This window comes from Sarcophilus harrisii, chromosome 2 (assembly GCF_902635505.1).
Source record: "Sarcophilus harrisii chromosome 2, mSarHar1.11, whole genome shotgun sequence".
NCBI classification, from domain to species: Eukaryota; Metazoa; Chordata; class Mammalia; order Dasyuromorphia; family Dasyuridae; genus Sarcophilus; species Sarcophilus harrisii.
This window is the reverse complement of record NC_045427.1, coordinates 504,460,675-504,475,245: the sequence shown is the minus strand read 5'-3', so window position 1 is coordinate 504,475,245 and position 14,571 is coordinate 504,460,675. Positions and strand designations below refer to the sequence as shown.

The 14,571-nt window shown below is 39.1% G+C and overlaps 1 protein-coding gene across 6 annotated transcripts in view; it reads left to right on the top strand.

Annotated features, from left to right (window-relative positions):
* FAM214A (family with sequence similarity 214 member A) overlaps positions 1 to 14,571 on the top strand; it is a 117,276-nt gene that overhangs the window by 13,462 nt on the left and 89,243 nt on the right. Inside the window, exons 2-4 of one of the 6 annotated variants that reach the window (XM_031955224.1) lie at positions 2,363 to 2,406; positions 6,666 to 6,751; positions 12,792 to 12,904. In XM_031955224.1, coding sequence (XP_031811084.1) covers positions 12,889 to 12,904 — 16 coding nt within the window. In that variant the 5' untranslated portion in view covers positions 2,363 to 2,406; positions 6,666 to 6,751; positions 12,792 to 12,888. The other 5 variants (XM_023500017.2, XM_031955225.1, XM_031955227.1 and 2 more) reach the window with 5 other exon arrangements.

The following is a 14,571-nucleotide window of genomic DNA, read 5'->3' as shown; positions in this document are numbered from 1 at the left end:
TTTTAGTGCTTTCACCGCCTTTCCTGAGAAGTCAGGGAGGCTGTGTTCACCTCCTTTTCGGTGCTTTCACCTCCTTCCCTGAGAAGTCAGGGAGGCTGTGATCACCTCCCCTTGGGGGCTCTGACCTCCCTGAGGAGTCAGGGATGGCATGACCACCTGTGTTCTAAAACAAAAGAAAGCAGGAGATGTAATGGGCTGAGGCCTGAGTTGATGCACTGAGGTCCCAAGCCCGTGAGGCTAAATAGTAATTGGACTATACTCTATTAATATACATTCTTGGATAAAGAATGGCCCCCACCCACTCTCTGTGAAAGTCCTGATGTGTTGTATAGGAAATGACGATTTTGGTGGGTGGAGGCAGAGAGACAGGAAGAGAGGCTGGGAGAGATTGGGCCTGGGTTGGAGGTTCGTAGCTGCTGGTCATGTGGCTGCTGATCTAGCTAGCTTCTTGACTCAGCTGCACACATTGCTATCACCCATTCTCTTCCACCTCCGATTTTTCTTAACTGAGAATAAAGACTGACGATTTTCCCCTAATCTGAATTCCTGACTCTGGCTGATTTTAAAGAATTCTTTTGACAGAGATGCTGTGAAATTCTCTATCTTGAGATGTACATGATTAGCCAGTAAAAAAACTAAATGGTCGATCAATGGACGTCTGTACCAGGGGAAGGAAGGTTTTTTGCATGATTATTATGGTGGTATTAGTGTTTTTTTTGTGTGTGTGTTCAAATAGGTTTACTCTAAAATGAGAAAATATTGAAAGATTACATTTTAAAAACTCTATCATTACGCTTACTCACACATCACTAAGTCCCAAAGGAAATGCACAAAAATGTATGAGAGCCCCTTAAATGTAAGGGGCTCTCATATATAGTAAGAAGTCAAGAAAAATAAGTGAACATACAAAATAAGTGTAAAGCTATATGTTACTGATTATAAGTATGTAAACTATAAATGATTATGAATACTTTGAATTTAAAGTACAAGAGTGAGTTGGAGTAGATGGAGAAGAGCTTATGGAGAAGATGAGATGTGAGCCTGAACACAGAAGAATTTATATAGAGGAAAGATAGGAAAAGCATTCCAGGTAGATGTGGCAGCCTGAACTAACAAAATGAATGTGCTTTAGCCTTAATTGAAAACTAAGATATAATGAAGTAAGAGGTGTGTGACCCCTAGTTTCTGAGAAATTTGAAAAGCAAGAGAATGTGCTCATAAACAATATAAATCCATAAATACAAATGACATATTATTGGACATCTGTGACCTCATTAGTGTGCATATGCCCTCCAGCAGTATAGCTTGCATCCATCCATAGCTGTGTAATTCTTGCATAAGTCTTTTTAAAGATCTATGACCGGTTTCTCTGTCCCTACATGCTGGAGTTCTGTTGATAGTATAGGGCTTCCATCCTTGAGTGGTATATCTCTAATCTCTTATTCTTACTAAATGATCAGCTCATCTCCTTTTCCAACTAAGCCTGTCACTGATTGCATCTTTTATACCACTTTTCATGTTCAAAATCATCATTGGTAATAAATGTTGCATCCTTCTTAGGACCCCTATGTATCTTTCTGTTGTTTGGGACACTTGTAGTTTAGGGTTTTTTCCCTCCACAGATCATGTTATTCCATGATTGCATATAACATCACTGGGATATTGATTTTAAAAATATATATATTGATTAAAAAAAAAAACATTTATTGCAGGCTGCTGCTTGGGATTGTTAAGAACACTGCAGTTGTTTCACATATAAGCCACTTAAATGCCTTTGATGTATTCAATTATGGCCCTAATTGTATCACCTTTTTGTAGTCTTATCCAAGATGTGTGTTCTGATAGATTAACTTAGTGGGCTAGCCATATGTGTCAAAATCTAGGCAATATACATACTTAATACTTTCTTTCCTGTGCAGATGAGAAGGCTGATCTCTTTGGAGGTACTTCAGAGCACACTAAGGAGGGAGTGTCCAAAGACTTTCACAGCTTCATGTAATGAACCTAATATCCACAATTAGGAATAATATAGGGAGAATTTCTCCATTTATAAGCAATTTTTCTAAAAAAAAAAAAAAATCACAAAGGACATCATCTATGATTCTGTATGATTACTTTTTTGTGAGAGCATACATTTGCTTATTCTATGATTTGCTTGATGTGGATACTTGAAAGACCATTGAACATTGTGATTTCTGTGGTTGTAACTATCATGCAATCCATATATAAACTTAACATTTGTGGAAGGCATATTGTTGAGGAATGGCCTTTAAAAGCCCAAACTTGCTCAGTTTGATTTGTTTTGTTGAGCAATAAATAGATTACAGGCACAATGGGTAATTTTATACTTTCTTTCTCTTAGGCAATACCGTGAAGATGTGGCCTGCTGTAGAATATCATGTACAGGTTAGTGACTGGCTCAGATCTGTATGGAGAATAATTATAACAATAGCTTTATACAGAGCCTACTATGTGCTAAGCATTGTGCTGAGTACTTTAGATGGTGGATCTTTTGAGTTCTGAAAGTAGTCAGAGGCTAAGCTGCTCAACTGCTTGGGTCCATTTAAAACCTGGCACCCAAAAAGTTGCTTTTAAAATCACATTCCCTTCTGTAAAGATTTTTTTTTCTCAATAGTATTTTATTTTTCCAGATACATGTAAAGATAGTTTTCAACATATATTTTGGTAGGATTTTGAGATTTTTTCCAGATTTTTTTCTCCTTCCCCTCGACTTCAAGCAATCTGATATAAATTACACATGTTCAGTATAGATTTCTAATGTTGATTAGGACCAGGGATGATTTTCACCATCAGCAACCACCACTTTCTTTGTAGTAGTAGTTATTGTTGTTGAGTTGTTGTCATTTCAGCTCTGTCTGACTCGTTGTGGCCCCATTTGGGGTCCTGCCAAACATATCAGAGTGGTTTGCTATTTATAGACGAGAAAACTGAAGTAAACAGGGTTAAATGACTTTTTTAGGGTCACACAGCTAGTAAATATCTGATTCTAGATTTGAATTTAGATCTTTCTTCCTCCAGGCTTGGCACTCTAACTTAGCTACCAATAATAGGTAACTACTTAGCACATTAACCCAGTGCTTTCAGGTTTCAGGATTCATTTGTCATAACAACTCTGTTAAGTTAGGTTTTGTAGACATTCCAATTTACCTGAATAGAAAACCATATCCTTGAGAAGTTAATTCACACAGTTAATATTATTAAATTCTCCCAAATCAGAGGCAGGATTTAACCCTCAACCTCTGACTCCAAAGCCAATGTCTTTTCACTCACACCTTGAAACTTCTTTCAAGAAAGATGGAGTTCAATTGCAGGGGTTTTACATTGTCAGTGATGAAAATAGATAAGAGATGCTGGCAGACCTGTTCTAATTAATGCCAGTTTGTTGTCCTCCTTATAGCTTCATTTGCATATGCTCTCAATATGATCTATTTTAGTTAGAGTTGTGCTGAAATTCTCTCAGATCATTTCTCCCTTTCCTTCTTTATGCTGTTTTGAGAAGCAATACTTCTCAAAATCTTTTGTCATTCCCCCTTCAGAATTCTGCAGATGTTTGTGCTGTAAATTGCTGTTGTCTGCCATATTTCTACACTGAACAAAATCAGCCCTTTGCTGGACTAGCCAGTTTTTGGATTAAGGCAACTTTCCACTTCTCTGGAATAATGATGAGAGAGCCTTACAATCAACTCCTTTACATAAATCATTTTCCATTTTTTTTAGTCAACAGCTTTTTAACATATATGAGGTTGGAGTTGTTGTACTGATATCCAATATGGTGTATTCATCTTTATCAATAAACATGCATTTCTTAAATGTTCACAATATGCCAGGCCTTGTGCTAGGTCATAGAGACAAAGGACAGCAGTCTCTCTGCTTTTCTTAGGTTCCATAAGGAAGGCTATAGCTACATTTTAAAATATACAGTAATTTGGCACCATGGCATTATCATTGTGGGCTGAGGGGGAAAATCCACTCTTTGGATCAAGGAAGGCAGTATGTAGGAGACAATGCTTGAACTGGACTTTAAATGAAAGGAAGGATACTTAGAGGCAGAAGGAAGGCATTTCAGAAATGGCAGAGACTGTGAACAGAAGCAGAGAATAGGAAATTGTACTTTATGTGTTAGAATGGACAAAATGGCCAAATTGGCCAAATTATAGAGTTTATAAAGGGAAGGAAGGTACCATCAAACTGAAAAGGTAATCCGTCCGAGGTGGTGTTAGGGAAATTATGGTTTAAGAAAACACATGGTCTCCCACCCCTTTCTGATTCCCATTCTCAAATGAGCTGAACTAGTCTGTTTCCAATCCTTCCTCTAAGGCTGATTTCTCTCTCCTCCTCCCATCCCTCAAATTATTTCTTTTGGTTTCTCTTCTAAGGGAGGGGTGTTTCCTTGAACTTTAGGTGAAGAATAAAAGGACTTTTGAGGTACCTCAAACAGATGTTGTGGAAGGAAGAAACTCTCTACTTTCCAGGCCTTCTTACCCTACCATACTTATTATCGACTCTTTTATTTACCTAAGGAAATCTAGGAGAGTCTGGATTAATAATAATATTATTAGAAGTTAAAGTAATATTTCTAAACTACAGATACAACCATACCATTCTCCTAAATTCCAATTGTTTTCTATTAGATAGAACAGTGGGAAGAGTACTGGCTCTGAATTCAGAGCTGGGGGAGTTAATATATGCTTTCTTTTTTTTATTATAGTTTTTTATTTACAAGATATATGCATGTGTAATTTTTCAGCATTGACTCTTGCAAAACCTTCTGTTCCAACTTTTCCCCTTCTTCCCCCCACCCTCTCCCCCAGATGGCAGATAGACCAATATATGTTAAATAATGTGAAAGTATATGTTAAGCACAATATATGTATACATATCCATAGTTATTTTGCTGCACAAGAATTAATATGCTTTCAATAAAAGTCTTCTTGATTTGAACAGTGGGATATCCTGACTATTTAGGAGTTGCTTTCTGTCTTTGTTCAGAGCAGACCATAAGCTCCTTCTCTATGTCCTCTTTTAATCCTCCCAAGAACCTACCCACCCACACAATGAAGTATATTTGAGACAAAGAGGCTTGTTTTCGAAGACTTGTGGCCTATACAGAAATCAACAACTTTTTTTTTTAAAGAAATAGGAAGTAAGCTCACTGAGAAAGCTGAGTGCCAAGGAGATAGAGGGAGATAGGAATTTCTCCATTGCTGGCCTTTGCAACAAGTCCGTTCTCTTTCTATCCAGGCATTTTTGCCAACATTTAAGAAATCAGCTGGTCCATCAGTGGTTATATCATAGTTACATCAGCGGCCCTGGGAGCCAGCTGCTCTCCCATCCACTCCTATCCATCTCTTCTCTAGCCAGTGGAGAAGTCACATTGTCCCCTAGCTGATTGCTCATGTCCTTTCTGAGATTATCTTTCTCTTCTTCAGAAGGATAGAATGGGAGAATTAGCTGTCTTTTTTGGGGACAATCAAAACCTCCAGTTGTTCTTGGATCAGGATATACTGGTGATTTCCTGTGCTACAGGCTTTTGTCTAGCTATATTCTTCATTCCCTCTATAAAAAGAGGAACTACAGTAATTTGGAGCCAGTTTGTAAAGGGCTTTAAATCCCAGTCAGAGTGGTTTTTGTTTGATTTTGCAGGTCTAGATCTACGGAAGGGATTTCAGAGGCGTCTAATCTAATCCTCTTGTTGTTTTTGAATTATTTCAGTCATGTCTGGCTCCCTAAAATCTTATGTAGAGTTTTCTTGGCCAAGATACTAACTGGAGTGGTGTTTGATTTCCATCTCCAGTTCATTTTACAGATGAGGAAACTAGGGCAAAGTGGGATAAGTGACTTGCCCATGATCACACAGCTAGTAAGTGTCTGAGGTTATATTTGAACTAATGTCTTCCTGAATCCAGGCCTGGTGCTCTAACCACAGACCCACCTAGCTGCTTCTCATTTTATAGTTAAGGAATTTTAAGACCCAGAGATTATTAATGCATCAGATGTGGAATATAAACCCAGCTCTGAATTCAGAGATAGTACTCTTCCCACTGTTCTGATAGAGAACAACTGGAGTTTAGGAGAATGGTATGGTTGTACCTGTATTGTAGAAATATTATTTTGGCTTCTATATTGAGAATGAATTGGAGAAAAAATACAGGACTGAAATGCCAGTTAGGAGGCTATTACAATAGTCCAAGTGTGACAGAGAGAAAGGCTGGAAATAAGGTTAGTGAAAGGAAGGGGATAGATGTAAGAAATGTTATAAAAGTCTAAGTCTGATAATTGCTTGAATATGAAGGTAAAGATGATGGTGGGGAAGACTCATTTGACTTAATAATCAGTACCTCACTGACACCAAGATAGATATTTCTAGGACTTTATCTTTGGAAAATGGAGCTGAGCTTTTAATCTCCCTCTTTATGTTCTTCCATCCTTTGCAAATCACAAGAGACAATATTGGTTAGAGACAATTAAAAAAGACTTCATCTCACTTTACTCAAGCAAAAAAGTTGTATCCTGATATAGTTAAGTGGTCTTTCTACACTTATGTCTGGTGCCTTCTAATTTTGTTGTTAAAATGTGATATATGTAGGTTATAGATTTTTAATGGAGTTTTAAATTGGCCCCTCTGATTTTGCAATCTTTGGCAGGGGCTGTATACTTCCTTGTTCCTACATTTACAGTGATGTCAGGCCTGGATTCAGGAAGATCTGTGCTTCAGTCACTAGCTTTGTGAGTAAGTCATTTAACCTTATTTGTCTCAGATTCTACATCAGTAAAATAAACTCAGTATTTTTCCTATGAAAACCCCAAATGGGGTCACCAAAAGTTGGACACAATTGAAAAATAATCACAATGTTTATGTAATTTAATATTTTTTTCAAGTTCTTCATCAAGTTTCTCTATTTAGAATCCTGCTATATTGAAGTTGTCAAAGCCTCTAGAGATTTTATAGATCAAGAATTCTTAACCTGAATCTGTGAAATTTTTTTTGATATTTTAATTTTAGTATAATTTTCTTTGTATTCCTGTGTACTTTATTTTATGTATTTAAAAACATTCTGAGAAGGCATCCATGGGGTTTAACATAATCTTGCCAACAGAATCCATCACAGTAGTAAGATTAAGAACTAGACCCTAAATTTACAGATGAGGAACCTGATGTCCAAAGAGAAAGTGGTTTGACTTAGCTAAAGATAAATGAAATTATTGAATCTAGGTTCAAGCTTATGTCTTAGACTTTAGATGCATAGTCTCCAAATCCGCTGTTATTTGTCTATTATCATGCTGCTTTTTATCTTCTCCAACAATTTCATGGCTATGTTTCAGCCATCCTTGTGGGTTTCTCTTTGCTCATTGTTCATTCACAGCATTTCAAAATGAGATGACAAGGTATCCCAGGGAATGATGGCACTTGTTGTGCCCCTCTCTGTGTAGCAAGAATGTCAATATGGATATAGTTTGGTTCTGTTGGTTGAGTGTTGGTACACCCATGATACCAAGAGTTCAATTAATATTTATAGATGGTCTAAAATGTGATTGGTAGGCCTTTCTGCCATCTTTTTCTTTATCCTATCACTGTGGAAGCAAAGGTTAGAAAAGACTGGGTGTTATTTTGTAGTTTTTTTTCTCTCTTGAACTGTCATGGACCAAAAAAAGTGATCATCTAGCACCATCTTCTGATGAGTATCTTTCCTTTTATCCTTATTATCAGTCAATTAACAAACATTTCTTAGACACCTACTATGTGCTAGACATTATGCAGTGGAGATACAGATATTAGAAAAGCAGTCTCTGCCTTTGAGGAGCTTATAATATAATAGAGACAAAGAGGACCCAAAAGAAAGCTGAAGGGTGAGGAAAAGAGGAGAAGAAGGGAAGGAAAGAAAGGAAGGGAGCTTTTAATTCCACCTTACAATCAGAGGAGCATAGGGTGCTGATAGACCAGTGAGATAAAAGTAAAAAATTTTGTAAGATGAAGAGAAATCCTGATGAGAAAGTAACATAGGGCATGAAGGGAAGGTAAGACCAAAGAGAACACCTGGGTAGGAAGTGAAGAAATAGTTGTCCTGGATTATCTTCTTAAACTGTTTTTCAAATAACAGATACGATGTGTTGCTGGACTGTATTCAAAATCTTTCCGGTTTAAGTAGGACCTACCAGAGCCTTTATTCTACTGGCATCTCTTTCCAAAAGGCAGGCAGCCTCCTCTGCTCCGGTGAGGTATCTTAATAGGACCTTTGAGTGTGACACATTTATTAAAGAAATCTCAGATTTTCAAATATTTAAACCATGCCTGACTCTAATTTATTTGTATATATGAGGGTGTATGACAGTCCATGTCAGTGCTCCTATAAAAGAAAAACTCCTTCAGGGACACCTCATTCTCATCATGAGTTGGAAAGAGCATTGGAATTAAAGTCAGATCTAGATCTTAGGCTTGGTTCTACCACTAAAGAAAAAAAAGGATGACAGAAATGCCTAAGAATCACATTTCTTTATATGATTTGTATATATAACGGAACTCTTGGTATCATAGTTGTACCAACACTCAGCTAACAGATATAAGGGCAAGTCATTGGGTATCTCTAGGCATCAGGTTTTCCTGTATCTAAAATCAGATGGTTGAATGAGAGTGCTGAATTTGTAGCCAGAGGAATTGGATTTAAATTCTGGCTCTTCTACTTACTACTACCCATCTGTCATCTAAGCTCTCTGCTTCTCATTGGTTATTTGTAAAATGAAGGGAAGTTAGATTAGACTCTAAAATCCTTTCTAACACCTAAGACTGTGGTGCTAAATACTTTTAAAATTTCTTTTTAAAATATAATTAATTACAAAGAAAGGCAGCATGGTATAATATAAAAGGTCCAGAATTTGGCGGCAGAAAAACCTGAGTTTGTATCTCAGCTCTATAACTTAGGGCTTTATGACTTTAACAAATCACTTAGCTTCTCTTGGCCTTAATTTCCTAGAAGTGGGAGTTTTTGAAGTAGATGATATATAATCACTCTTCCAAAGCTAATATCCTATGATTCTGTAAGTATGTCTTTTTTCTTTCTCTTTTTTTTAATGTCTTTCAATCTTCACCCACTACCTTTTTATCATGCTTAAATAACCCTACATTTTAGCATGCTTTAAAAATATTTATTGAGGGTTTTCACTAAATGAAGATTTTCAGTTAAGTCTGTATATTAGGTCTAAGACAAATGAAAGTACTGAGAAACCACTTATGTCCCCATATAGGTGGTAAATGTGTGTGGGGGGGCAGCAATAGTTAGTCAATTTGTGGATTATCTATGCCTTATTTCTTTTCCTTTTAGCTCTTTTAATATTGTTAGGACATCCTCTTCTATAAGGGAAGGAGAAAGGAAAGGAGCTGAGGCAAAAAATTTTCCGCCTCTTAAAGATAGATATTCTAAAAGGGAAATTAGGTTGAAGTTAAAATTAGGTTTCTAGATTATTTTTAACCATAGTCTTTCTGTCTTTTCTTTTGAAAGATAAATGAGAGGTCAAATCAAAAAGCATTTATTAAGTTTCTATTGTGTACTATGCCAAATTCTGGGAATACAAAGAAAGGTAAATATTCCCCACCCTTTAGCAGTTCCCAGTCTAATGGGGGAAAAAAACATACAATTATGTACAAATACAAGACGTTCCAAAAGTCTTAGGGCAGTTTTAATCTATTAAAGCTAAAAGGATAAACTGGTGCTAATCACAGAGCAAAGGCACCAGCATTAAGAGGGACCAGGTGATAATAAAAAAACAAAAAACAAAAACACCCCAAACCAAAAAAAATCTTTAAGTTTTATAGGTACACTCCATCATATAACAATCAAAAATTCTCATAATCGTTGGAATGTAAAATTTTGCAGCAATGGAATAGGTACAATGTCAATATTCTGTTGAAAAGGGGAAAATTCAGTTTTTGGATTATTCTATATTAGTTTAGACAGTTTAAAAATGTGGTTAAGGATTGAAATACCCATTTTTAGCACTTTTAAAATGCATTCATGCAGAATTTGTCTAATTATGTTTTTCATGTATTTTGTAACCTATCTTGGATATATAACTATTTCCTGAGGCAAAAACCTCTCCCACAAAAAAACTCAACCTCAAGTGATGCCCTGTTACTGTACAATAATAATAAGGTTCCATTACACGACTACATGATTCTTTTAAAAACCTATTACTTGTGAGACTATAAAGCATTGCAAACCTGAGTTCTATGTTACTTTACAGGTTCACATAAAAAACAAGCTCGAAAGATCTCCCACACCCATTGGGTTGATACTGCTATCAGCAGCACTTAGGTTGGCTTGTTTTTCTTTTTAAAAGATTGGAATCCTTGCTTATTCCACTTGCTTTCACAATGACACAAACGCCACAGCACCTGAAATGTCATCACGTCACATTGTTACAGCACCACAACACAATTACATCTCGCCAAGCGATGTAATAACATTGTGTCAAGTGTCATCCTGCCGTGACTCAGTGTTTTGGGAGCTGTAAAAATTTATTTTTGGACCAGCGAGTGTCCCCAGAGCCAGGGAGTTTGTCCTATTAAAAAATCATCAGTGATTTAGAGGGAAACTGGAAGGCAGGCTTAGGGGGTGGGGAGTGGGGGGTGGGGTACAGATTCTCAGCAGGGGGATAAAAGCGCCCGTACGTGGCTGGGAGGGCGTTTAAATTGCTTCCTCCTAGGACTCCGCATTCCGCTGGGGGAAGGGGGAGGGTCTCTGCTAAAGTGTTGCGTGAAGGAGGCGGAGACTATAATTATCAGTCGGGTCCAGGAGCGGTCTCACTCCAGGACTTTTTCCTGTTTATTTATGTCAGTATCTGACCAGCAAAGTTCTTGGAGTCCCGGGGCCCTCACGCGCTCCGCGTCTTTGGGCTGAAGGAGCTGAGGGCAGGGCAGGGCAGGGCAGGGCAGGGCGGCCGAGCGAGCCGAGGACTACGTGGGCTTCGCATTCCAATCGCTGTGTCCCCTCCACCAAGCACTAGTCCCCCGCCCCTTTTTTACGCAAGGTGGAGGAGGAGGAGGGGAACCTACGTCGAAACGTTTCCTTAGACCTTCCCCCTTGCTCCTCTCCGCTTCAGGTAGTCTGTTACCCTGTTGCTCCGTTGCTATAACAACCCGGCGCCGTCCCGGGGGCTCGGTGGTAGCCACTCGGGGAGGAAGTGACGAGGGAGGGGTTGGCTGTTGTTGGGACACGTGACTCGGGCTGTGTTTTGACAGGGCAAACAGCGGAGAAAGCCCGAGTGTGAGGGGAGACTTGGAGAGAGCCGAGCGAAAGCTGAGCGTGCGGGAGCTTGCGGGGGTTGGGGGGAGTTAGACGAGGAAAAACGAGGCGAGCGGACCCCGACTGGGTCCTAAGAGTAGCCCGGCCTGACCTATAAGCGGAGGGCCAGGGCCGGGGAGGAGAACCCGGGAGCCCGAGGCGAGGTGCCGGGGATGGAGGAAGAGGAAACGGGCAGGAAGGAGGAGTGAAGAGGGGAGGAGAGAAGAGAGAGGAGGCGCAGGGGGCGGGTGAGATTAAGGGAAACCGAGGAGCCGAGGGCTCGGCAGTCTCTGGCCCCCACGGTCCCTGCAGGCAGCCGCGGGGGCCTCCGCCTGACTTTGCTGTGGGTCCCTGCTCCATTTGGAGTCAGCCTTCGGTTTAAAGCGAGTGAGCGTGAGCGAGGCGGGGACGAGGGGGAGGTGGGATGTGACCCGCTGGGCTCCGGGCGCAGAGGCGGAGAGCCCGTCTGTCCGTCTGCCCTTCAGTCCGTCAGTCAGCAGAGGTCGAAGAGGGGGTAGGGAGGAAGAGAGGCAGCGGGCAGCTGGAGCAGAGCGCCATGAGAGCCGCTGCCCTGGAGCGGCAGCGGGGGCCAGCGCTGCGCTCGGTGACTGGGAGCTGAAGGGGGAAGCTGGGGAGTGAGGCCCGGGCTGGGGGTCGGAGTGGTCAGGCAGGAGCCATCCCCTACACCCCACCCCGAGACCCGGGGTGTGGATCGAGCGCCCGGCTGTAGGCACTGGGACCTAAATGAACCTCTGAAATCCGATTTCCGACCCAGTGACGGGAGGGGGACCGACTGGACAGAGGGGAAAGAGAGTTGGCCGGAGGTCCACTCGGGCCGGGAGGAGTTTGTTTAGTGAGCTGGGGGGGAGGCGGGGTTGAGAGAAAGTCGAGGATGCCCCTTTCAGATCCTCTCATTGTGTGAAGTAGACTGTGGTTGGCTGGGGGAGGGGGACTGTGGAAGGGAAGGTTGTTCTAGACTGGGGTTACACAAGTGAGGGGGAGAGTGTGTGTGTATATTGGAGAGCTGTTTGTAATCGGGGGTTGGAGGGCTTGAAGGGGGGCTCCCTTCTGGGAAGCAGGTAGAAGACTTGATTCCAGCCATTCCCAGAGATTTCGGCTCCGGCCAGCGTCGTTTTCCAAGGGGTTAGTTAGCTTGTTGTTTGGGTTTTTTATTATTGGTCTTCTCCCCCCCCCCCCCACTCTACCTTAAGGTTATAAATAGATCTCCCTCTCAGTACAGAAAGGCTGTGTCAAAGAAGGACACTTTGGCCGGGGGAGCCTGGGGTGGGGGGGAGGGGCACTCGTAGGGGGAGGGGAAGAGGTGGGGGAAGGCGGTGCAGAGTTTTGCTTTTTTCAGACCTACCACTGCTGCTGCTGTCACCACAATGAGTGCCAGGAAGAGGCCTAACTGCTAACAATTTTGTTGCAAGATCCATCTTTTTAGTACCAGATTAATTTCATTTTATCTTTCTTCCTCTATTTCCCCCTCCTCAGTTTTAAAATCTAATTAGGAGCTGCTGTATCGATCCTGTTGAAGAAAGGACCCACAAGAGTATCTTATCTAGAATCCTGACTGAGAATTGAAGGGAAAATGAAGCCAGATCGAGGTAAATGATTTATTTAAAAAGGGCTTTTTTTTTTGTTTGTTTTAAATCTTAATTTTAGAAGTGTTAACCTCATTTCGTGGAAGGCTCTTTATTCTTGTATTAAAAATGTGATTACTGTTTCTGTTTCTGTTACAGCTGAACTCAAGAAAGGTACATATATAGAGCCTTTAGTGAGAGCAGTTAGAATCTCAAAGATGAATGAAACATCTATAAAAACACTTATAAACTTAATATTTTTAAACTAGGCTTTTAGAGTGCTGCTGGGTGATAAAACGTATCAGTCAGGACAGAATGGTCTTAAAGGTCATTTCACTACAATTGAGAATCATTTTCATTTCTCAAAGCTATTGAACTGTGTTAAACCCTTTTAAATAAACATAAATCCACCCCTTATTCTGAAGTTATTGAATAATAGTCTTAAATTTGATAAAGCAGAAAGTTCTTTATCATAGCATTATTACATTATTCTTTTAATTTATACTTTTTGCATTTCAAAGACAACCCATGTGAAGTTGAGCATAGAGTACAGTATTGTTTCCTTAAAACTTTGATACATGAAGGACCTCTGTTGGCACCCCTAGAGTTAAATTTATAACTTCCCTTACAAACCTGTACTTTTAAGAGTTAAGTCAGTGCCTTTCAAGGAACTTAAAAGATTAGAAACTCTTTTGTTTAACTTTTGAGGTTGATAACAAACCAGTTTTTATAGAATTTAGGCATGTTTGTTTAATTCATAAACTTATGGACTTATGCTGGAAGTGAATTGACTTATTTTGCTTTTGTCAGTTTTCAAAAAAGTTACTTAGTTGCTTGTGAATTTATGATGATATTAATGCTTGGTTGTTAGTGTCTTATGTTTTTAGGTTGTATTTATTTTAAGTTTGATAAATTATCATGATATCAGTTAAGAAGTAGATTTTCCCATTATGTAATTTTTTCCTCCAATCAGAAATTATATTTTTCATTTTACTTTATGTTATAATATATAATATACATTTATATTATTCCAAAAATGTAACATGTAGTGAAAACTATAGTTACTAAGATCACTGAAATTGTTCTGTGTTTGGAAATATTTGAATATCAGTGCTTTGTTTATATGTGAAATCTTAAGAAATTGTTTATTTTTGCTTAGCAACTTGTTTTCAGAGCACCAAATTTACATATTCGATTACATTAGATTTTGGAAAGGTCAGTAATTGCCCCTTAGATAAATAAGAAAATAAAGTCAGTCAATATTGGCTTTAAACTCATTTTAAAGTGATATTAATTGGAGTAATTTGAAATTCAATGTCTGATTATAATCTGTTTTTTACATATAATATTTTCAGTTTTTAAGATTACTTATTAATGATGTTTTCTTGGGAATGTTAATATATTTAGTCCTTTGCATTATGATGGTTAACTCTTCCTTGATATTTAGCTTTAGAATTTATAGTAAAGAAACATGAAATTGAATATATGGCATTTTCTATAGACAATATTAAAATACATTAATAGATTACAATAAAGCTTCCTTCATCTAGTAGCATTTACATTGGGGAATGATTTCTAGTAGCATTTACATTGGGGAATGATTTATCATTCATTAGTGACTTTTCCAATAATTGAATCTTAACAGATTTAAGTATAATTTTGGATTAATTTGATTATAGATACTGTACTAT